At 48.0% G+C, this 24,313-nt stretch overlaps 2 protein-coding genes across 3 annotated transcripts in view; both read right to left on the reverse strand.

Moving 5' to 3' along the window:
- Nucleotides 1–6,066, reverse strand: part of SYCP3 (synaptonemal complex protein 3) — a 784,994-nt gene extending 778,928 nt beyond the window's left edge. The window contains exon 1 of the mRNA XM_069629895.1: nucleotides 5,965–6,066. The gene's annotated coding sequence lies outside the window, so the exon portion shown is untranslated. The remainder of the gene's footprint in view (nucleotides 1–5,964) is intronic.
- Nucleotides 6,067–15,148: 9,082 nt separating this feature from the next.
- The window catches only part of GNPTAB (N-acetylglucosamine-1-phosphate transferase subunits alpha and beta), a 625,912-nt gene continuing 616,747 nt past the window's right edge, over nucleotides 15,149–24,313 (reverse strand). For both annotated transcript variants that reach the window (XM_069629897.1, XM_069629896.1), the window contains exon 21: nucleotides 15,149–20,448. In XM_069629897.1, the coding sequence (XP_069485998.1) occupies nucleotides 20,371–20,448 (78 nt within the window). In that variant the 3' untranslated portion in view covers nucleotides 15,149–20,370. The remainder of the gene's footprint in view (nucleotides 20,449–24,313) is intronic.

The following is a 24,313-nucleotide window of genomic DNA, read 5'->3' on the forward strand; positions in this document are numbered from 1 at the left end:
GCTACAATTAAGTCCCACAATCTACCAGCATTACTTCTTTGCCTCTCGCTCCTAATATTGCTGCATTGCACTACATGTTTGACAGCCACACCATGTTTTTGCACTATCTCACCTTGCCTTTACTAACCTGTTCCCAGTCTTTCCATTTCTGATGCTGTGCCTTTCACCATTAAGGGCTGCTAGGCACATTGTTGGAGTCTTTTGCTCTCTGCCACTGTGCCGTTCCGGTCTCTGCATCCTGCTATTGCTGTTTCTCACCTGTGTCTTCCTCCTTCAGTTGCGGTAACTCCTCTTCCTCTCTCTCTTGTCATTACTCTGGCTCTTGCTCCTTTCTCATTTTCTCTGTTGTGGTTGCTACTCCTTTTGATTATCTTTCTCCCACTGCCTCTTATGTTATCGGTCTGCCTTTCTACTGTCTTCCATTTCCATCTCTCCTCCTTGCTGTTGATCTGTGTGTACTTACTATATTTTGTTGCTCAATTTCTCTTTTGCTCTGATTCTGCCCCTCACTGCTAATGCTGGTGTGCGTCTCCTATTATTTGCCTCAGTTTCTTTACTTTCTTTATTGCTCTACCTCCATCAGCTCCTTTGTCTCTCATTCCCGAGTCTTGCTCCAATTGATGTTTTGGCATGGCCATTACATTCCCTGTTGTTCGGTCTGCTACCCCCACCCCTTTGATGGCCTGTATTGCTTAGGTTCAGAGTTTCTCTTTCTCTGCTACCCTGTTTGCCTTTTGGCATAGCAATAATACATATATAATGTAGAATAATCACATTAGTGAAAAAGCAGAAATGCCTTTTCCATCTACACAACCAGTTCATCTTGAAAATTGGGTGGTCCTTTTAAATGCAAGCAAACCTGCTTTTGAGAGAGAGTTCGGTTGGGACAGCAAATGCAGCACCTGCTTACGTGCAGATGCTTTTTCTGCACTGAATGCCATTACAAGAATAGCAGCCCTGATTAGACATGTGTGTTCTGAAGAATTGAACATTTGGTAGTCCAATTATTAAGTGGAAAGCTAATTCACCTGTGCTACAATTCAAACCGGTCACCTGCCTCTTAAACGAGTGCCTCTGATGCATACGCCTTAACTCGCCTATGGAACTAGCAGGTTACACACTGATCTCTTCAGCAGGGTTACTGGGCCCCAGAGCTAAACTTCCTAAAAGGCTGGTGAAAGGCCACAAGGGTTGGGGATCTGGCAGTCCCAGGTCAAGCTTGCATGACAAGACTGGCTCAAACAAAGCTTTGGGCCTGTTTGGACTATTCTACACGGGAATCAGGAGATGTATGAGGCAGGGCTAGGTTTTTGGCAGGGTCACTCACTTATCAGGCATGGAGGCACAGAACTTATAAAAAGTTCAAGGCTGAGAGCAGGATGACGTGTAGTCTACCTCGGAAATACCCCCTTCTCACACGGCTCGCAGTGTGCATCCCCCCAGCTCAGGAGAACGGAGAGATGAGCTCGAACACTGTTCGAGTTAAGAGCTTTAGCTTTATGCAGAAGCGGCCCGGCCGCACAGGTAGGTGCTTTATCACTAGAGCAGCTCTGTACTGTCACAGCATATCAAACAATGTGAGAACGATTGCACTGAAAGCGCCCTGCGTTAGCCTTGCGGTGAACACTTGCATTCTAGCGGCGAGGCCGACACGTGAAGGCACTGTGGCGAATGTAGAGCAGAGCCGTTCAGAGGTACTGGTACCATCTGTGCCGCTGAGACGATCTACAGCACTGCAAGAGGATCAGCCATGCCCTCCGAGAAGGGCTGCCACGCTTCCATGAAAATGGTGGTGGTGGTGAAAGTCAAGTTCAGAGCACATTCTCAGCCAGCCCGTGCTCTCGGCTGAGGCAGGGCCCTTTCTCACACACTGATGCAAAGGCATTCAATCATTTAAAACTATGAAGAGAGCATCTTCAGAGTTAACACCAAAAGCTTTTCTTAATCCCAAATGAGAAACATAACTTCTTGCCTGGAGACTTCATAAAAACCTGGAGCAATGTAATGCCATGTGTGCGCTTCGGAGATGGAAAGAAAGCACAGTGTGCAATGCCATTGCTGCTGCAATTGAGCTGCCCATGTTGAAGCGAATGAAAGCAGAGGAAAGCAAAACCCGAATGCGGCCCTTGCTTTAGACACAATATTAGACTATGGTAATAACACAAAGCAGTGTCAAAAGCACAAAACAACTGAAGAAAGTAAAATAAATCACTGCAAAGAGCCACACAGAATCTCATGTCCTCTAAATGGCTCAGCAGTCCACAATGTACAAAGACTGAAAGTATTTGCCATATATAGTAGGACTATATGCACGTGTCTCATATAACCAGGTAACCAGGGGAGGAGGAGAAGACAAACTAAAGAGTAAACCAGTTGCCGCAGGCTACTAGAGACCACCCGTGTGCAATGAATCCGTTTTACAGTTAGAGGGAACAATTACAGCAAAACCAACCAAAAAAAGCATGAGCAGAGGGTAAGCCTGCCATAGGATGGGTCAGAAACAAATAGCAACACTATTATTCTAGCATGGGGGGGGGGACCATGTTGCATGCTACCAGCTAAGTATAAAAAGTTGCTGGCCCCCCTCAGTTCCACACATACACATAGCACAGCATTGCTAACTTGCCACGAGTCAATTATCACTAGCCAACGGCTAGTGTCGAATCCAGACTCTAAAAACTGCCTAAAAACTGTTCAGAATATTTTTAAGCACAAAATACTATCAGTGGGACCTGATGGTCTCGTTGCAACAGTTGTGACAAATCGAGGGAATTCATCCCTTCTCCCCCTTTGAGGCAAGGGAGGTGGGCCTGCTTCCCAAGACCCTCCTCATGGGATCTGGGAAAGAGTCTCCAGCTTCCTGTAGGGAACTCCCTGAAACATACCTCATGATGGGTTTAGAGGCTCTGATGTAAGGTTCTTGGGAAGCTGGCAAGGGTATGTGCGTGTTGCTAGGGGTTTGGGATGACACCTCTTTCAAACGTGAAAAATGGTTCTTAAATACTGCTCTGATGTTTGTCAAGCGTAATACTGCTATGCTACGGGGAAGCAGGGAAGCGCTGAGATTTCCACATGGCAATTGGACCTGGACGTCTGTAGGATGGCTGAAGAACGGTTCTTTAATGCATAGGTTGCCCCTCACAGTTTTCACAAGACTTGGGACCGGTGCAAAGATGCAGGAGTATATGGACGGGACGAGGATGGTTAGGTCAGCTTTGGGTAAATGATGTTCAAGAAGCCTTGTTGTGTTGCTTCTGCAGGGGGATGCTCGCCCTCATGGCCCTTTTTTGTATAAAGAAAAAGATATAAACAATGTATTTTTTTTTTAAAAGATGGGAAGGGACCTTCTTGTATTGGGCTATATCCAATGAGTTCAGGACTCATAATTTTACGCCAGTCTATCAAAAATAAAGCATGTCAGGTCTGGGTCAACTATCTTAGGGGAGTACAGCGGCTGAAACCTTTGTTTTTATACATTTTAGCATTATAACAATGTAAAACTGTGATCATGTGGTAAGAGGTGCAGTGAACATGATCTTTATCTGTCTTAAGAATATGGGATAACGAGGAATCCCCCCCCCCGTGTAGGGGGCAAGGAGCCTGGGCAAGGACATTCAAGTGTAAATTGGAGCAGTGAACCCATCTGGGCCAGGAGTCTTGCTCGTTGGAAGGGAGTTTATGGCTTTGGCCGTTTCTTCCACAGTGATATATCTGCCTCAAGCAGGTACGGCAGATTATTTGATATCCTGGGGAGGTTCACCTCATGCAAGTAAGTGGTCTAATGATCGGGCCAGTGGGTTGTTCTGAGAAAATTGAGGCGGAATAGCCAGGGAGGATATTTAATGTATCGCTTTAACCCCCGTCTACTATACAACCTTCATCTTTAAAGGCTGAGATTATGTGCTCTGAATGTTGAGCCCTCAGTTTATAAGGAAGAATTGTGTTGGCTTTATTGATATGGGTGTGATAAAGTTGCTGAAAGGGAATATGCAACCACGTTGGTGCCCCAAGGCAATGAATGTGGCCCTGTGTGCCCTTACTCTTGCCCGTCTGTGGGTCATGGCAATGGACAGGCTACTGCCCTCCACCCTCCTTAGCAGATCAGGGCACTAGGCTGCCCCTCTGTTCATGGGGATCATGGAAGTCATGGGACATGCCTGCACTTCAGGCGTCCTCAGAATCAGGGCACTGGGCTGCCCCTCTGCTCATGCGTGTCATGCAAGTCATGGGACATGCCTGCACTTCAGGCCTCCTCAGGATCAGGGCACTGGGCTGCCCCTCTGTTCATGGGGATCATGGAAGTCATGGGACATGCCTGCACTTCAGGCCTCCTCAGGATCAGGGCACTGGGCTGCCCCTCTGTTCATGGGGATCATGGAAGTCATGGGACATGCCTGATCATCAGGCCTCCTCAGGATCAGGGCACTGGGCTGCCCCTCTGCTCATGCGTGTCATGGGACATGCCTGCACTGCAGGCCTCCTCAGAATCAGGGCACTGGGCTGCCCCTCTGCTCATGCGTGTCATCGGACATGCCTGCACTTCAGGCCTCCTCAGAATCAGGGCACTGGGCTGCCCCTCTGCTCATGCGTGTCATGCAAGTCCTGGGACATGCCTGCACTTCAGGCCTCCTCAGGATCAGGGCACTGGGCTGCCCCTCTGTTCATGGGGATCATGGAAGTCATGGGACATGCCTGCGCATCAGGCCTCCTCAGGATCAGGGCACTGGGCTGCCCCTCTGTTCATGGGGATCATGCAAGTCATGGGACATGCCTGCGCATCAGGCCTCCTCAGGATCAGGGCACTGGGCTGCCCCTCTGTTCATGGGGATCATGGAAGCCATGGGACATGCCTGCGCATCAGGCCTCCTCAGGATCAGGGCACTGGCCCTCTGTTCATGGGGACCATGGAAGTCATGGGACATGCCTGCGCATCAGGCCTCCTCAGGATCAGGGCACTGGGCTGCCCCTCTGTTCATGGGGATCATGGAAGTCATGGGACATGCCTGCGCATCAGGCCTCAGGATCAGGGCACTGGGCTGCCCCTCTTTTCATGGGGATCATGCAAGTCATGGGACATGCCTGCGCATCAGGCCTCCTCAGAATCAGGGCACTGGGCTGCCCCTCTGCTCATGCGTGTCATGGGACATGCCTGCACTTCAGGCCTCCTCAGAATCAGGGCACTGGGCTGCCCCTCTGCTCATGCGTGTCATGGGACATGCCTGCACTTCAGGCCTCCTCAGAATCAGGGCACTGGGCTGCCCCTCTGCTCATGCGTGTCATGGGACATGCCTGCACTTCAGGCCTCCTCAGAATCAGGGCACTGGGCTGCCCCTCTGCTCATGCGTGTCATGGGACATGCCTGCACTTCAGGCCTCCTCAGAATCAGGGCACTGGGCTGCCCCTCTGTTCATGGGGATCATGGAAGTCATGGGACATGCCTGCGCATCACATACTTGCCAAAATTCTTTGACCATCTACATGTAGATGTAGGATTTTTAAAGTTTCATAAATAATAATTTGCATAACAATTACATCACAGCAAAATACAAAACATACATTGTTGGCACCATTGAAGCATTCTAAAATACACAACCCACCAGAGAGCACATGGAAATATGTTGAGATGTTAAAAATGTATAATTCTGAATGGTAGGTTAACACCATTACCTAACTTCCCAGAAGGCAATCAGAGCTGGTAGGCAACGCTTGCTGGGGCAGTACATGTGTATTCCTGCAGTGCAGGTTGAACACTGAATGACATGGAGACTGATAATGATAATAATGATGTGTTATTTATATAGCGCCTTAATACAATGCGCTACACAGGCCTCCTCAGGATCAGGCACTGGGGCATTCCTGTGAAGGCCGCCTGTTACACACACACCCCCCCTGTACCCCCCCATGACTGTCTCCAGGGGGTTATACCATCACCAGCGTCCCCCCCTTCGCCTGGCTGCCTCCTACCGGGGATCCTCCGCCTGCGTGCACCGCTCCACACCTGAGGCGATCTTCGCGCTGCTGCGCCACCAGCCTGCCCGCCACGTGCAAGCCTCGCTCTCTCCCGCGAGAATTGCGAGACCGCGCGCCAGACGCACGCCGCCAGCTCTCGCGAGAACTCCAGCGTCGAACCTCGCCTTTCTCGCGAGATCTCCTTCTCTCCACACGAATGAGAATGGCGAGGCCTGTTGCGCGCCCACAGAGCGTCTTCGCTCAAGGAATGCCGCGGAAACGTATTCGAGGCGTTTCACCAAAAAGGCACAAAGCAAAGATACGGAGTGCGGCTGAAGTGTAGTCACACTAGACTCGAGACTGCCGCGGCACAGCCCTGCCGGCGAGCTTCGGGAGGGAAGAGGCAACAGGCGCGCAGTGCTGCCTAAGGAGAACGCTTGTGGAAACAGACGATGATCTTTTGGGGAGGTCATCAGTCTGTCCTGGCAGCCAAGATGCCGGCGATATGCCTCACATCCTTCTAGACGCCGCACTTAGCTCATTCCCTGTTCACACGGCTTCTTATCCATATGCCTCACATCCTTCGAGACGCCGCACTTAGCTCATTCCCTGTTCACACTGCTTCTTATCCATATGCCTCACATCCTTCTAGACGCCGCACTTAGCTCATTCCTTGTTCACACTGCTTCTTATCCATATGCCTCACATCCTTCAAGACGCCGCACTTAGCTCATTCCCTGTTCACACTGCTTCTTATCGATATGCCTCACATCCTTCGAGACGCCGCGCTTAGCTCATTCCCTGTTCACACTGCTTCTTATCGATATGCCTCACATCCTTCGAGACGCCGCGCTTAGCTCATTCCCTGTTCACACTGCTTCTTATCCATATGCCTCACATCCTTCGAGACGCCGCACTTAGCTCATTCCCTGTTCACACTGCTTCTTATCCATATGCCTCACATCCTTCTAGACGCCGCACTTAGCTCATTCCCTGTTCACACGGCTTCTTATCCATATGCCTCACATCCTTCTAGACGCCGCACTTAGCTCATTCCCTGTTCACACTGCTTCTTATCCATATGCCTCACATCCTTCTAGACGCCGCACTTAGCTCATTCCCTGTTCACACGGCTTCTTATCCATATGCCTCACATCCTTCTAGACGCCGCACTTAGCTCATTCCCTGTTCACACGGCTTCTTATCCATATGCCTCACATCCTTCTAGACGCCGCACTTAGCTCATTCCCTGTTCACACTGCTTCTTATCCATATGCCTCACATCCTTCTAGACGCCGCACTTAGCTCATTCCCTGTTCACACGGCTTCTTATCCATATGCCTCACATCCTTCTAGACGCCGCACTTAGCTCATTCCCTGTTCACACGGCTTCTTATCCATATGCCTCACATCCTTCTAGACGCCGCACTTAGCTCATTCCCTGTTCACACGGCTTCTTATCCATATGCCTCACATCCTTCTAGACGCCGCACTTAGCTCATTCCCTGTTCACACGGCTTCTTATCCATATGCCTCACATCCTTCGAGACGCTGCACTTAGCTCATTCCCTGTTCACACTGCTTCTTATCGATATGCCTCACATCCTTCAAGACGCCGCACTTAGCTCATTCCCTGTTCACACGGCTTCTTATCCATATGCCTCACATCCTTCAAGACGCCGCACTTAGCTCATTCCCTGTTCACACGGCTTCTTATCGATATCATATGCCTCACATCCTTCTAGACGCCGCACTTAGCTCATTCCCTGTTCACACGGCTTCTTATCCATATGCCTCACATCCTTCTAGACGCCGCACTTAGCTCATTCCCTGTTCACACGGCTTCTTATCCATATGCCTCACATCCTTCAAGACGCCGCACTTAGCTCATTCCCTGTTCACACGGCTTCTTATCCATATGCCTCACATCCTTCAAGACGCCGCACTTAGCTCATTCCCTGTTCACACGGCTTCTTATCGATATGCCTCACATCCTTCAAGACGCCGCACTTAGCTCATTCCCTGTTCACACGGCTTCTTATCCATATGCCTCACATCCTTCGAGACGCCGCACTTAGCTCATTCCCTGTTCACACGGCTTCTTATCGATATGCCTCACATCCTTCGAGACGCCGCACTTAGCTCATTCCCTGTTCACACTGCTTCTTATCCATATGCCTCACATCCTTCAAGACGCCGCACTTAGCTCATTCCCTGTTCACACGGCTTCTTATCCATATGCCTCACATCCTTCTAGACGCCGCACTTAGCTCATTCCCTGTTCACACGGCTTCTTATCCATATGCCTCACATCCTTCTAGACGCCGCACTTAGCTCATTCCCTGTTCACACGGCTTCTTATCCATATGCCTCACATCCTTCAAGACGCCGCACTTAGCTCATTCCCTGTTCACACGGCTTCTTATCCATATGCCTCACATCCTTCAAGACGCCGCACTTAGCTCATTCCCTGTTCACACGGCTTCTTATCCATATGCCTCACATCCTTCTAGACGCCGCACTTAGCTCATTCCCTGTTCACACTGCTTCTTATCCATATGCCTCACATCCTTCAAGACGCCGCACTTAGCTCATTCCCTGTTCACACTGCTTCTTATCCATATGCCTCACATCCTTCTAGACGCCGCACTTAGCTCATTCCCTGTTCACACGGCTTCTTATCCATATGCCTCACATCCTTCTAGACGCCGCACTTAGCTCATTCCCTGTTCACACTGCTTCTTATCCATATGCCTCACATCCTTCAAGACGCCGCACTTAGCTCATTCCCTGTTCACACTGCTTCTTATCCATATGCCTCACATCCTTCAAGACGCCGCACTTAGCTCATTCCCTGTTCACACTGCTTCTTATCCATATGCCTCACATCCTTCAAGACGCCGCACTTAGCTCATTCCCTGTTCACACTGCTTCTTATCCATATGCCTCACATCCTTCAAGACGCCGCACTTAGCTCATTCCCTGTTCACACGGCTTCTTATCCATATGCCTCACATCCTTCTAGACGCCGCACTTAGCTCATTCCCTGTTCACACGGCTTCTTATCCATATGCCTCACATCCTTCAAGACGCCGCACTTAGCTCATTCCCTGTTCACACGGCTTCTTATCCATATGCCTCACATCCTTCTAGACGCCGCACTTAGCTCATTCCCTGTTCACACTGCTTCTTATCCATATGCCTCACATCCTTCTAGACGCCGCACTTAGCTCATTCCCTGTTCACACTGCTTCTTATCGATATGCCTCACATCCTTCTAGACGCCGCACTTAGCTCATTCCCTGTTCACACTGCTTCTTATCCATATGCCTCACATCCTTCGAGACGCCGCACTTAGCTCATTCCCTGTTCACACTGCTTCTTATCCATATGCCTCACATCCTTCTAGACGCCGCACTTAGCTCATTCCCTGTTCACACTGCTTCTTATCCATATGCCTCACATCCTTCTAGACGCCGCACTTAGCTCATTCCCTGTTCACACTGCTTCTTATCCATATGCCTCACATCCTTCTAGACGCCGCACTTAGCTCATTCCCTGTTCACACTGCTTCTTATCCATATGCCTCACATCCTTCTAGACGCCGCACTTAGCTCATTCCCTGTTCACACGGCTTCTTATCCATATGCCTCACATCCTTCTAGACGCCGCACTTAGCTCATTCCCTGTTCACACGGCTTCTTATCCATATGCCTCACATCCTTCAAGACGCCGCACTTAGCTCATTCCCTGTTCACACGGCTTCTTATCCATATGCCTCACATCCTTCTAGACGCCGCACTTAGCTCATTCCCTGTTCACACTGCTTCTTATCCATATGCCTCACATCCTTCAAGACGCCGCACTTAGCTCATTCCCTGTTCACACTGCTTCTTATCCATATGCCTCACATCCTTCAAGACGCCGCACTTAGCTCATTCCCTGTTCACACTGCTTCTTATCCATATGCCTCACATCCTTCAAGACGCCGCACTTAGCTCATTCCCTGTTCACACTGCTTCTTATCCATATGCCTCACATCCTTCAAGACGCCGCACTTAGCTCATTCCCTGTTCACACGGCTTCTTATCCATATGCCTCACATCCTTCTAGACGCCGCACTTAGCTCATTCCCTGTTCACACGGCTTCTTATCCATATGCCTCACATCCTTCAAGACGCCGCACTTAGCTCATTCCCTGTTCACACGGCTTCTTATCCATATGCCTCACATCCTTCTAGACGCCGCACTTAGCTCATTCCCTGTTCACACTGCTTCTTATCCATATGCCTCACATCCTTCTAGACGCCGCACTTAGCTCATTCCCTGTTCACACTGCTTCTTATCGATATGCCTCACATCCTTCTAGACGCCGCACTTAGCTCATTCCCTGTTCACACTGCTTCTTATCGATATGCCTCACATCCTACGAGACGCCGCACTTAGCTCATTCCCTGTTCACACTGCTTCTTATCGATATGCCTCACATCCTTCTAGACGCCGCACTTAGCTCATTCCCTGTTCACACTGCTTCTTATCGATATGCCTCACATCCTTCGAGACGCCGCACTTAGCTCATTCCCTGTTCACACTGCTTCTTATCGATATGCCTCACATCCTTCGAGACGCCGCACTTAGCTCATTCCCTGTTCACACTGCTTCTTATCGATATGCCTCACATCCTTCGAGACGCCGCACTTAGCTCATTCCCTGTTCACACTGCTTCTTATCGATATGCCTCACATCCTTCTAGACGCCGCACTTAGCTCATTCCCTGTTCACACTGCTTCTTATCGATATGCCTCACATCCTTCGAGACGCCGCACTTAGCTCATTCCCTGTTCACACTGCTTCTTATCCATATGCCTCACATCCTTCTAGACGCCGCACTTAGCTCATTCCCTGTTCACACGGCTTCTTATCCATATGCCTCACATCCTTCTAGACGCCGCACTTAGCTCATTCCCTGTTCACACGGCTTCTTATCCATATGCCTCACATCCTTCAAGACGCTGCACTTAGCTCATTCCCTGTTCACACTGCTTCTTATCCATATGCCTCACATCCTTCTAGATGCCGCACTTAACTCATTCCCTGTTCACACGGCTTCTTATCCATATGCCTCACATCCTTCAAGACGCCGCACTTAGCTCATTCCCTGTTCACACGGCTTCTTATCCATATGCCTCACATCCTTCAAGACGCCGCACTTAGCTCATTCCCTGTTCACACTGCTTCTTATCCATATGCCTCACATCCTTCAAGACGCCGCACTTAGCTCATTCCCTGTTCACACTGCTTCTTATCCATATGCCTCACATCCTTCAAGACGCCGCACTTAGCTCATTCCCTGTTCACACGGCTTCTTATCCATATGCCTCACATCCTTCTAGACGCCGCACTTAGCTCATTCCCTGTTCACACGGCTTCTTATCGATATGCCTCACATCCTTCAAGACGCCGCACTTAGCTCATTCCCTGTTCACACTGCTTCTTATCGATATGCCTCACATCCTTCAAGACGCTGCACTTAGCTCATTCCCTGTTCACACTGCTTCTTATTCGCTGTTAATGGAACACGTTTTCTGAAATAGAAAAAACGTTTTGTATATGTTACACCCTAAGTTTTGCACCCGTCTCCCCCATATTCCGAGCGGGAAATAATATTCTAGGAGTATTCCCATTACATGAGGAAGCTGTAGTAGAGGACAGTCAAGGATGCCAGGAGCTGAGGCATGAGAAGCTATGAAGCACATTCCATGCGTGTTCGCCAAACACAGGCCGTTACAAAATGTATACCCTCTGAGAACAGTTGCCGCTACGATGATTTCCCTATCCTAAATAATAAACCAGTTCTCATCAGAATGTCTAACCAATGAAGCTCAGTCCTCCATCTAACCTATGCCAACCTAATCTCTGCACTACCACTAGAACAAAAAAAACAAACACACTAAGCTATAGCTTAGAATAGGGTTACTCTCCCCTTTTGGTTCATCAGTGATGGCTGGTTCTCTGACCCCCACCAGAAAGTTCTCAAACATCTGTTACAGATCTGGACCTGGGAACTCCAACAAAGAAAAGATGTGTCTCACTGTCCTGTACAAACCGGTTTCTGTTAGTCTAAGCAGTTATTGATTTGTTTCCGCTCTTCCAGGATTTATTAAAGAACACCAGTTCCTGGGGTTGGTATTGTTCAATGTCCACAAAAAGTGGCTCTTCTCTGGATATTGGTCAGATAACTACATTTCTAGCCTTGGGCAGACTAAAGGCGTGTTTTGGCCGACTTAGTTTATCACTCTGGTTCTGGTTTGCCTCACCTTCTGAAGCTTGGCAAGTTGGGGACCATGCATCTATTCGACCCTTTTTCTGTTCCAATGTCTTGCACCCCCCCTTCTGCGGATCTCTGCTTATCATCACAACTCATGCGATAGCCTCGCTCGGTTCTTTTGCTTGAGCTTTCTCTTAGCCCCTTCAGGAGTCTGACGGGCAGCACTTTGTGAGCCAGAGGTTTGCACAGCCCTGTTGCAGTTTTGCATCCCCCCGCTTCAAGGATCAGCCCTAGGTGGGCTACAGGCTTGTTCACCCTGTTGTGGTCTAGCCTGCCCCCTTTCCATGGTCTTTGACTTATCGGCCCTGCCTGGGCTAGTTTGGCCCTGGTTTGATATGCTTTCGTTCATCCCATTCTGTCATCTTTTGGAAGTCAGCCCTGCGTGGACTACGGCATGGCCTCCCCACTCGTACAAGGCTGCGTCCCTTCTCTCCAGTGGTGGTTTCTTGGGCCTTCACAGATCTGCATAGTCATTGGTACTCCTTCGGTTCCTTATGACTGTTTCCCTTCTCTGCCTTTCTGGATTTGTCTAGGCTCCCTCAAGCAGCAGTGGTTCGCGGACTGCCAGCAGTTGCTCCACAACACTCTGTGGCGGCTTCCCACACAGGTTCATCTTTCGGGTGAGGGAGTACCTCTGTGCTCCGGTGCAGGCCAGCATTTCCTACTCGCCGGCCAGGTCTCCTCCTCTAGCGTGGCCGGTGTATATAGGTTCCTCTTGAAAGCGGAAGGAAAGAATCCTATGGTCATCGTTCGTGCAAGGGGCGTCAACTCAGGTAGGTCAGAAACCATGCCGTCCACCATAAAGGGACTCTACTTGGAAACCCTGTCCAACTGCAATGTAACCCATGAATGCTTGGGAATCATGAGGCAAGCGGAATCATTCTTTGTGCATACCCTGTCCCCAAAGAGGGGCATTGGCCACCCCCAGTGGGGTTTGCCCATGTTCACCTCAGGACGCCCGGTGCAGGCAACCTACAGAAACAGAAAAGGTAAGTGCGGTGCGTGCGGGAACACAGCACTACTGTACTCCAGTAAAACCCCACCGGTCTTATTACCTATCATATACTTACCTGCATTTAGCCTGTTTGTGGAAACTGGCGGTCTTCTTCATTCAGCCTATTTGCAAGGGATGGCCTCTTATTGGCTTTTAGCCTATTTATAGTTATAATAATTTTTCTTTTATAACACGCTTAATACCAACAAGTGGTTTCTAAGAGCAGCATAGTGATTCAAACCTGTGTTGCGCTGCATTTATTTATTTGCATTTTTAAAGCGCTCACACAGCCCGGGGGCATCGAGGCACTGTTACAGAATTCTTTTTTTGTTTTGTTGTCTTAGTTGCATATTTATAACGCGCTTAAATACCCAGAGGATTTTAAGCGCGGACCGGGGATCGAACCTGTGTTGCTTCGTGTCGTCTTACTTCCAAGGCAAGCACGTTGCCACTGAGCTATCCTCCTGGGACTTGCTTCCAAGGTAAAAGCATTGCCCCCTTCGTGCAGGTTAGCCATGCTTTGCATTTGGCCTAATGTATAGGTTCGCCATATGCTTCCTGCTGCGCCCTGAGATGGGTTTGGTGTAACATCTATATTGTGTTGAGTCCTGCTCCCCGAGATGGATTGTTGGAGGAGGGAAATGTGCTGCACTTAGATGTAGTGTCGGGGAAGGAAATGTGTTGCTCCCAACTGTTGCTCCTAACTAACAGTACTAAAAACTCACCATTCTGCATGCTTTGCACTAAACAACCATACCTCTACCACACCACAAGCCAAACACACTTAAAAACACCCGACATGTCGGGAGGATAGCTCAGGGGCAACGTGCTCGCCTTGGAAGCAAGATGACATGGAGTAACAAAGGTTCGATCCCCGGGTCCGCGCTTCGAAACCTCTTGGTATTAAGCGCGTTATAAATAACCTATCATATCATGAAACCAAACCACGCACAATCACACCTCAACACCACATGACTACTACCAACCGAAAACACACCTACGCTCAGGGACCGTTTCTCAGAACTGGAGCTGCCAACAGCACATCAAAGGTCTCTTGCTCTTCCCCCGCTCGAAGTCGCTACCAAACCCCCATCCCCCTTCCCTTGCAGATCCGCCAGAGCGCCAAGAGACCACGCAAGTGGTAACAGTGTGGAGTACAAGACCCATTAACATCCTGCTTGCCCTGTCTCCCAAGTAGGATTTACCTCCCTAGTCCCAAAGGGGTGGTGGCCTCTCCTGAATTCATCACAATATGTTTCTGCCATAAAGGTTCATTGCTCACAAACCTATTTACATGCGGTATCATTGCATGTATAAATCTGCATAATTTGGTGCTCATTTTGCACCCATAGAAGTACCCGAGGAGTTTGAAGAATTGGTTGCCTTAGCTAAAATAATGTTTTTTCTCTGCAAAAGCAATCACAATCAAACATTCATGAGTGACATCAGTGAGTGGTTAAACTGCAAAAGCATCTGGAACAGTCCAGATTCCTTCAGAGTGATCAATGTTGGTAGAGCGACTGTTAACCTGAGGGCACCTGCAACCACAGCCCAGGATGCAAAATAACCCTACAAGAATGTGCACCTGCATCATGGCACCAGCAATGGAACAGCAACGAGTGCACTAACATGGAGTCCAACTCCATGCTGCTGTGCAGCGACCGCCACACTATTGCTCTCCCGCCTCTGAAACCCCACAATGAGGACAAATGCTATACTGAATGCGAGATGGGGGAGAATCCATCCAGTTGTATGAAGCCTCATATGACCAAAAGTTAATTGCCTCAAAAATAGTGCTAAAAAAGTAGATTTATGCATAAACTTGAAATGCCACTCATGCAAAAATTCATCCCACAAAAATGATGCAAAACCAAGGGTTAAATACATTGCACATTTTATTTAAGCGCTGATTCCAAGTACCACTAATTTAAATGCAAATGCAATCCCTCATGTCGGAGGCATTCACGCAAAGCCCGATATGTAACATACAATCAATGACATACCGTTTCAGAATGTTCTCATTCACTTGTTTTAAAAAATGTCAATGACAGTTACAGGAAAATGAAATAAGACATGATATTTGTGCTGTTTATCTTGGACACAAGCTTAGATTTGAGTTGCAGGGTAATCTTATGACCATAATTAGCGGCATCATAAACAAATGAAAACAAACATACAGTAAATGAAAGCATAAAAGGCTGCCTTTAAGCCACAGTCCCACTTTATTGGTCACTTGGGTCAGTGGTACGTAAAATTATTGGTACAGTACTCACCTGTGTATTTGCACCACCCTTCAAACAGGTTAAATCAACTTTTTGAAACAGCATAACAATAAGTGAAATACAAAAAAAGGAATCAAACCTGTGCTGATCCTCTGTACCCTATTGGACGCTGAAGAACACAACTGCACACTAATAGCGAGTGCTATGAAATCTTTGCACTAAGCATATACCTGCATGTTATTGCATTATAGCAGCACAGCACACATTAAAGGACATTGTCTCCTTGCCCAGCCAGACCTTTTACTCATATATGACGGACAATGTCCTTGTCCTGTATGATACAGGCCAAGGACATTGTCCGTCATATTTTTGTTAAAGGTCAGAAATATATCCCTGTTTTTGGAGTGGACAGTAGGGATAGAAACACTTCCCTGTTCAAAGCAGAGTCCGATGCCCTTGCCCTGCATTTCAAACTGACCAGATAACATTTCAAAACCAAATGTCTGGAAAAGCCTTTCAAACCGTACAAGCAATCCCAGACCAAAGCCTTTCAAACCGTACAAGCAATCCCAGACCAAAGCCCATTACATTTATAAATAGGGAAAGGGCTGCAGAAGGTCAAGTTTACCAAATAACATCAGAGAAAGGAGAAAAGAAAGGGTGTGGCCACAGGAAGTCTATGAGCTCTGGAGCAAAGACAGGGGAATCGGGCTTGGTTCTCTGGAGTGTTTTAGGTTCCATAACAGAGAAGGCATGGGCCACGGGAGGGCTTTAGACTCTGGAGCAGTGAGAGGGAGCGGTTTAGGGGAGGGCTTTAGGATTGGTTTTAAAAAAGGAAGCCAATTTCTGATTGAGGACATAACCGAAAAACAGGGCTAGAATGCCCTAATTATTTCCACACCTGGGGACATTCAAGGAGAATTCCATCAAATTTCACAAGGCAACAACCAGCGCAACTGCCCTCGTCTGATCGGAAAAAAGGCGCAGGTCACCATTGCAACATGTAAAGTGTTGCATTTGCACACTGCTCCTTAATGTGCTACATATATATGAGTAAACAAGGCATAATAAATGTTTTGACATTATTCAAACGTGTGCCCCGCCATCAAATGAACATAAATATTGATTTTAAAACTAGCTTTAAATAAAAGTCATGATATTACCAATAATCGAAATACATGGCATGTAACATCAGAAAGGGGGCTGCAGACCAGGCATTCAGAAGGTCTGAGGGGAGGATTGGTACCCTGTGGGTCTGCAGCACATCTTAATACTCAGCAGGCAAGACTAGAATCCCACTGCCACCAGAGAATGGTACAAGGCATACCATGTTGTGATGATGATCAGTGAGATATCAGGATTCTCTGTACTTTAGCCATAGCAGGCCGTAGATGTGCAAGGTTTGTCACGGATATTTTCCACACGTTTCCTTAAGGTCAAAGAAGTTCAATCATTTGCAAATCCAATAGGTCTGGCTTTTAAATGCTATGGGGCTGGTCATTTTACAAAAAGGACCGTACCCTCTTTATTTACAGAGCCAAGGCTATTGGCTTTGCCAATGCTTTTTAAACCATTTTTAAGGACACTCTGGGATTAAGTTAGAATTAGTGGGCCTCATTACGAGTTTGGCCGCATGGGCAAAAGTGGTGGCAAAATGGCAGTAATTCCGTTACCGCCATGTTACTTTTCTGCACAACCATATCGCAAGTTTGGAAGTAACGTGGCAGATATACCCTTGTCACCTGGCTGCAGATATCTCCTCCACTTTACCCCCCAAAAATGCAAGAATTAGCGCAGGCAGAATGAGCACCTCTGTCATTTGGGGTCCCTGCCTATGCAGTCCAACACTATGAACGTGGCACCTACAATCAGGTAGAGCACGGTTACGAGTGGCGGTAACGGTATCAGTGATTTGCTGTAATTCCTGAGGAATTGCCACTAAACTTGTAAAGAGGCCCAGCGTTTTTTTCCATTTTTAATTCCAATAGGGACAAAGAGCAAAGAGGCGCCTTCAAAATTACACTAAAGGGTACAACTCTATGGGGCCTTCCTCACTCACAAAAGAACCTAAAATGTTTTTAGACTTACTAATACAGTTTTTGTATGAATTTGCTTATACCAATAAGGACTGAAAATGTACTAGTGATTTATTTAAAAAAAAAAGTGTTCACACTTAAAATATTCTTTAGGGTCCTTTGGTGGCTGACAGACCCGCCAGAGGACTGTAGTTATTATTTTTCTTCCTTCGAGTGGGAAGGAGAGAGAAATTGTATCAGAAACTAGGTATGGGAGTACCCTTCCACAAATTGTCACAACCTTGCTGGTACCTGGTGAACTCTAAATATTTTAGAAAGTTTACATATATGTTTTCCATGTTATAATCCACATGCAACCTCAAATAATTTTTTCTTGGGTCTAGTCCTGTGGTCTGCAGTCCGTACACCCCCAGATGTACTGGACATGAACATTCACCCTAGTAATATGATATTTTTGCATTTGTTTCGATTGGATGCAGTGGGTGGCAAAGGTGGAAGGAGAACGCCAACAGTAAGGCGCAACACTGCGAACAGAGGCAGTCTCCGTATCATGACACGGGTCCTTCTGATGAGGCCAGGGTGAAAGCTACAGCCATCTCTAGATAGATCTGGGGCGATGAGAGGCAGTCTGCGTATCATGACGCAGGGATCCCTCTGATGAGCTCTGGGTGAAAGCTACAGCCATCTCTAGATAGATCTGGGGCGATGAGAGGCAGTCTGCGTATCATGACGCAGGGATCCCTCTGATGAGCTCTGGGTGAAAGCTACAGCCATCTCTAGATAGATATGGGACGATGAGAGGCAGTCTGCGTATCATGACGCAGGGATCCCTCTGATGAGCTCTGGGTGAAAGCTACAGCCATCTTTAGATAGATCTGGGGCGATGAGAGGCAGTCTGCGTATCATGACGCCGGGATCCCTCTGATGAGCTCTGGGTGAAAGCTACAGCCATCTCTAGATAGATATGGGACGATGAGAGGCAGTCTGCGTATCATGACGCAGGGATCCCTCTTATGAGCTCTGGGTGAAAGCTACAGCCATCTCTAGATAGATATGGGACGATGAGAGGCAGTCTGCGTATCATGACGCAGGGATCCCTCTGATGAGCTCTGGGTGAAAGCTACAGCCATCTTTGGATAGATCTGGGGCGATGAGAGGCAGTCTGCGTATCATGACGCCGGGATCCCTCTGATGAGCTCTGGGTGAAAGCTACAGCCATCTTTGGATAGATCTGGGGCGATGAGAGGCAGTCTGCGTATCATGACGCTGTGGTCCCTCTGATGAGCTCTGGGTGAAAGCTACAGCCATCTCTAGATAGATCTGGGGCGATGAGAGGCAGTCTGCGTATCATGACGCAGGGATCCCTCTGATGAGCTCTGAGTGAAAGCTACAGCCATCTCTAGATAGATCTGGGGCGATGAGAGGCAGTCTGCGTATCATGAAGCAGGGATCCCTCTGATGAGCTCTGGGTGAAAGCTACAGCCATCTCTAGATAGATCTGGGGCGATGAGAGGCAGTCTGCGTATCATGACGCAGGGATCCCTCTGATGAGCTCTGGGTGAAAGCTACAGCCATCTCTAGATAGATCTGGGGCGATGAGAGGCAGTCTGCGTATCATGACGCCGGGATCCCTCCAATGAGCTCTGGGTGAAAGCTACAACCATCTCTAGACAGATCTAATCTGTGAGGCGCTCTAGGATTAGAAGCCTTTAATAAATTAATCGGCCAAAAACCATCTTCAGAACAATTCTGACAATCCCAGCTACTGCAACAAGTAAAACAGACATGTTTCTTGGAACGTATAGTACACAACAGCCCTCCCTGAAGAGCCAAACAAAATGTGCGTGCAATCAAGTCTCTCCACCCCTTCTAAATTCAGTGGAGTGTAGAAAGCCGGGCACAGAGCTCCTCTGAGGAGAATCCAGTGTAGAGTGAGCAGGGTAGAAAGCCAAAAGAAAGTTCATCTTCATTGATGGAAAGGAAATAAAGGGGGAAAAAGCAGACAATTCCCGCCATGTTCCCATGGACTGCGTACACGGACACCTTTCCCGCTCCATGTATGTATGTGACTCCATCACATAGTCCCTAAGGGACCCCAACCCACAACATGCGTTATGCTGCAGTCTCATTTCTTACCTCAAAATAATACAATCTGGATCATTCCAGAACTGGGACTGTCAGAATTCCCGAACATCAAACTAGCAGTACACAATCCCAGCCATTCTTCATGATTCCTATAGCATTCGTCTCTTTAGACAGGCACTTTTTTTGCTCACACTTACATTTTTTAAAAACAATATTTGGAGTCACTTCATTTGCACAGTTCTGCCAGCTGGCCCTTATGTAAAATTGTTGCTGTGGGTTTAGCAGAGTAACTGGACGCTTAGTCCCATGTCCACAAAGTAAGTATCATTGAATGTCTATGTATGCAGTGTGGGCAATTCCAAGTTACTTGCCAGCTCTATTTCTCAACGATGTGTGCGCAACAATGCAAAGCATCAATGCCCACGCCGCTATTGGCACAAAAATGCATTGTTGAGTGAATGACCTTTCTGCGGCCTTGGAATGGTTGGCCAGGGACACTAGCCCACTCTTCCCTGGCAGGCTGGCCACTGATCATTGCATTTCATTGGCAAGTGTGTGCTGCATTGGCATGCAGAAGACCTTTTCTAAAGGGATGGGATGGCCACGCCCTACCCAAGTCTCTCCTTGCGCCCCTGCCAGCCAGGCCAGAGCGGCAGACGGAGTGACGGCAGAAGGCTCTTGCCCTTTTTGTCTGGCACAGCGGCGTCTCACAATGCAATCAATGTTGAGGTAGTTGAATCCTTTGTTGCAGCTCCTCTACACTCGGCTCCGCTCAAGCGCTCCTTCATTCTGGGTCCTCCGCCTTGGAAAAATCTTCCTCTTCAGCGCAATCAGCTGCAAAAGAAATGGCAACATTAGCCGGATAACGGCAGCAGAGCATGGCTCAACTACTACATGATGGCATCGTCCAAATAAAGCTCATTGCAGACTGTCACCCTTTAGATGAACTCCAGGTCTAGCAAGAGCCGGGGTGTTCAGGAGACCAAGGGGCCGATGTACGGCAAAGAGAAATATCCCGCCCGCTCACAGACCCCAGTCATGCTAACAGCCACCGTTTCAATGATGCCTGCACACTTCAGAGTCCAGGTGTTAAGACTATCCGGGATAGAGTTTGAGCCAATGGATTGATGTAGGTTGAACTAAAATAGGAGAAATATGGTGGTGAAACCACAAATAGCACCCATGCTAGTAGTCAAAGTCACAGTTTTTAGTTTGGCACCCAGAATGTTAAATCCCAGGCACAATCATTATGATGTAACTGAGTGCAATGTGCATTATTCCACAGGCCTAATCATAATCAATTTCCTAGACTATATTTGGAAATGACATGCCTTACGTAGATAAATATATATTATGCATGCTAGCTGTACAGCTATTTCTCTTAACTGGAAGCAGCTGTCCTGGGATATACACTAAACCAGCACACACAACATGCTACTGTTAAGCACCATACATGAATCTCACTCCACTAAGTTACCAAATACTGAGCTGACCACCCGCAGCAGTAGTAGTCCATCGCACACATGATATACAGAACAATGGGTTTTGTATGCAGACCCACACCTTTACGAAAGGGCTTTTTACCATTGGGGTAATAACCTTTGTGTTGTTAAAAGCCTCTGCCCACCCCCGCCCCCAATGAAGTGGGAGTTTTTTGTGGCTTGGCAAGGAGCTAGTTGCAAGAAAGTAGTAACTACAGTCTAGCAGGGCCACCACCTGGAGGAAAGAGTCTTCGGGTGAATGGCTGGATTTTTGTGACACTAGCCCCCAAGCAGTGGGATAAGATCTCTAGTTGACCAGAGGTAACTGAAACAAAGACAATATATTTGTGATCATTTCTCTTAATTTGCACATACTTGCTGTTCATAGCTTTTGTAGAACACCATGCATAGCTTAATGCTTGAAGGAATCTGCAGTTTATTGACCCTTCTGGCAGAGACAATACCACTACGAGGAACGCCTTCAACCTAAACACGATAATTGTATGGATTGCCTGACGACCATCGATGAACTCTACTATATCGACATTGAGGTCCCACTCGTATATAACATACGTTGCGTACCGATAGGAGAAACAAGTCTTTGAGATTGTGAATCTCCAAGTGAGAATTCAGTGAGAAACTCCCCCCACCCCCCCCCCCCAAGTAAAATGGTGACCATGAACAGGATAGAAGTGCAAATATTAAGTTACCACTCATCAAAATTCTGAGTATGGAGCTATCCGAAAGAAAACAGCATCCATTTCTGCCTTCCTGTGTTCCTTCTCAGATAGTAATAGCTTACGAATGCAAACAGAGCGCATTCACATGTTAACTAACAGGATGTGTTGTACAGATTTCTAACTTATTTTACACAATGCATATTGAAAGGATGCAGCAGTAAGATTCTTGACATGACACAGAGTGGCCATCGTGGTTGGTATAAACTTTTATTCTTGCCCTATTTCCAAGAGGGGTTTTCTTGCCTCAACCGAAATACTAATGTCACATGCCTTTCACAGGCTTCTCTTCTGTTTCTGGGGGGTTCCAGACCCTGGGTGATCAACCTGGTTCCTTTTGCTACCAGATGCTGCAACGAAGAACAGTGGTTTGGATGCTTCTCCAAACTGTAGTGGGTTCCTGACCCTGGGTGGTACACCCGGTTCACTTCTTTACCAGGTACTCCGTCTGAAACACGGACTTGGTTTACTCCCCTGCAAACTATTGCATGCAAAGGAATTACTCTTCCAGCTTTCTTCACACCCTCTTCTGATATTGGACAGCCCTAGGTTGCCTTCCCTCCAAGTACCTTCATGAAGAAGATTGGTTAACCTTGTCACGTGATATGTCCTTCTCCTGTAAGGGTCCCAGAACCTGTTCTCTTTGTTATAGTGTTGTATGATATTCTTGTTACTGTCCCATAGGGGTTATTCTTTTTCCCCCACTTTCCATGCACTGTTGTCTTTACGGTTCCCCGTAAACTCTGGAAACCTCCCCCCCCCCCCCCAAAGCCCCCCAACCATGGGCTCAGCCACCCAAATACCAATAGGATATTTTCGGTCGCGGGCTTCCCTGTATCTCTCCTGCTCGCCGACACCTTGGGGCTCTTCCCGGGTTGCTGCAGTGGCTCTGCGGCTTCTGACCATGTTCGGCGTGTCTCTCTGCCAGACCGCGTGGTCCTGCAGCTTTGCGCGGGTGGCGCTCTCCCCAGCCAGCCTCTCGGTTATCCGTCTATTCCTGTGTCCCCTGGACACCGCACTTCTCGCTTCCCGGCATGCTGCTCTCCCCCTGCGTGTCTCCGCAGTGAGCATCTGACATGCTCTTGGTTCCTCCATGTAGGATCTGCTTCTCAGGCGAGTCCATTGTCTGTTTTTTTGTGGTTATCCAGTAAGGTCTGTGTTTGGAAAGGGAGTAGTTTACCTGTAACTTCATTTCTCCAGTGTTGGTATCTTTCATGGATTCACATGCTGTGAATATTTCCCGTTGTCAGGCTGGGAAACCTCAGTAACTTTAACTTAGCGTTTTCCTATGGAAAACTTCGACACTTTAGTGTTCTATCGACGTTCTTTTTGCGTGCTTTATACCACCCCAATAAGACGTCTGATAAAAATAGCCCCGCCGCCGCAGCTTTCCTTCAGATTTTAACCTCCAAAGTAGAGGGAACCCGAAACCAGGTTTGCCTGCAGGGGTGGCCGGCAGGCGCATGTGAATCCATGAAAGATACCAATGCTGGAGAAATGGAGTTACAGGTAAGAAACTACTCCCTATCCAGCATTGGATCTTTCATGGATTCACATGCTGTGAATAGATTACAAATCAATACAAACAATGTGTGGTGGTGTATCATAGGCAAACCAACCAATAGCATCTTATCACATACATGAGACTACAAACCCAGCAATTGATAGAGAAAAATAGAAAACCCCCGAAGCTGTAGGGCCTACCTTACTGAAACAGGTGTAGGAGGACCGCTCATCCCACCTGCACATCTTCCACATGTTGCAGCCCCAGACAGTAGTGCCTGGTGAAGGTATACGGCACCGCCCAGGAAGCCGCCTGGCAAATGTCCACCAGCGGTATCCCAGACCATAGCGCTGACGCCTTGGACCGCGTAGAATGGGCCTTCGGAGCACCCCTCAAAGGCTTGCTAGCTTTTGTGTGACAAAACGAAATTGTAGAGAAAACCCAACAGGAAAGTCCTTGATTGGAAATAGCCTGCCCCTTGTTGGAGGGCCCAAATGCCACAAACAGCTGCTTTGACTTCCGGAAGTCCTGTGTACGGTTCAGATAAAATTTGAGTGCCCTCATAACGTCCAGAGAATGAAGGGCCTTTTGTGCCGGCGTGAATGCATTAGCAAAGAATGAGGGTAAGGTAATAGAGGCAAGTTTGTGAAACGCTGACGAAACTTTCGGGATAAAGTGCGAGTTAGTAGCCAGGAGAACCTTGTCTTTCATAAACCTCAGATAAGGTGGGTCAATGACCAGAGCCTGCAACTCTGACACCCGTCTGGCCGAGGTAATCACCACCAGAAATGCCACCTTCCACGAGAGGAACTTCAAAGAAGCCGTCGACATGAGTTCAAATGGAGGTTTCATCAAAGCAGAAAGAACAACATTGAGGCTCCACAAAGTGCAAACCACTTCTCCGGGGGAAATATCCAAACAGTCCTTTCAGAAAATGTTTCACCAAGCGATCACTAAACAGAGGAGCAGCATGGCAC

The sequence above is a fragment of the Ambystoma mexicanum genome, chromosome 12 (genome assembly GCF_040938575.1).
Source record: "Ambystoma mexicanum isolate Mex_15411 chromosome 12, UKY_AmexF1_1, whole genome shotgun sequence".
Taxonomy (NCBI): Eukaryota; Metazoa; Chordata; class Amphibia; order Caudata; family Ambystomatidae; genus Ambystoma; species Ambystoma mexicanum.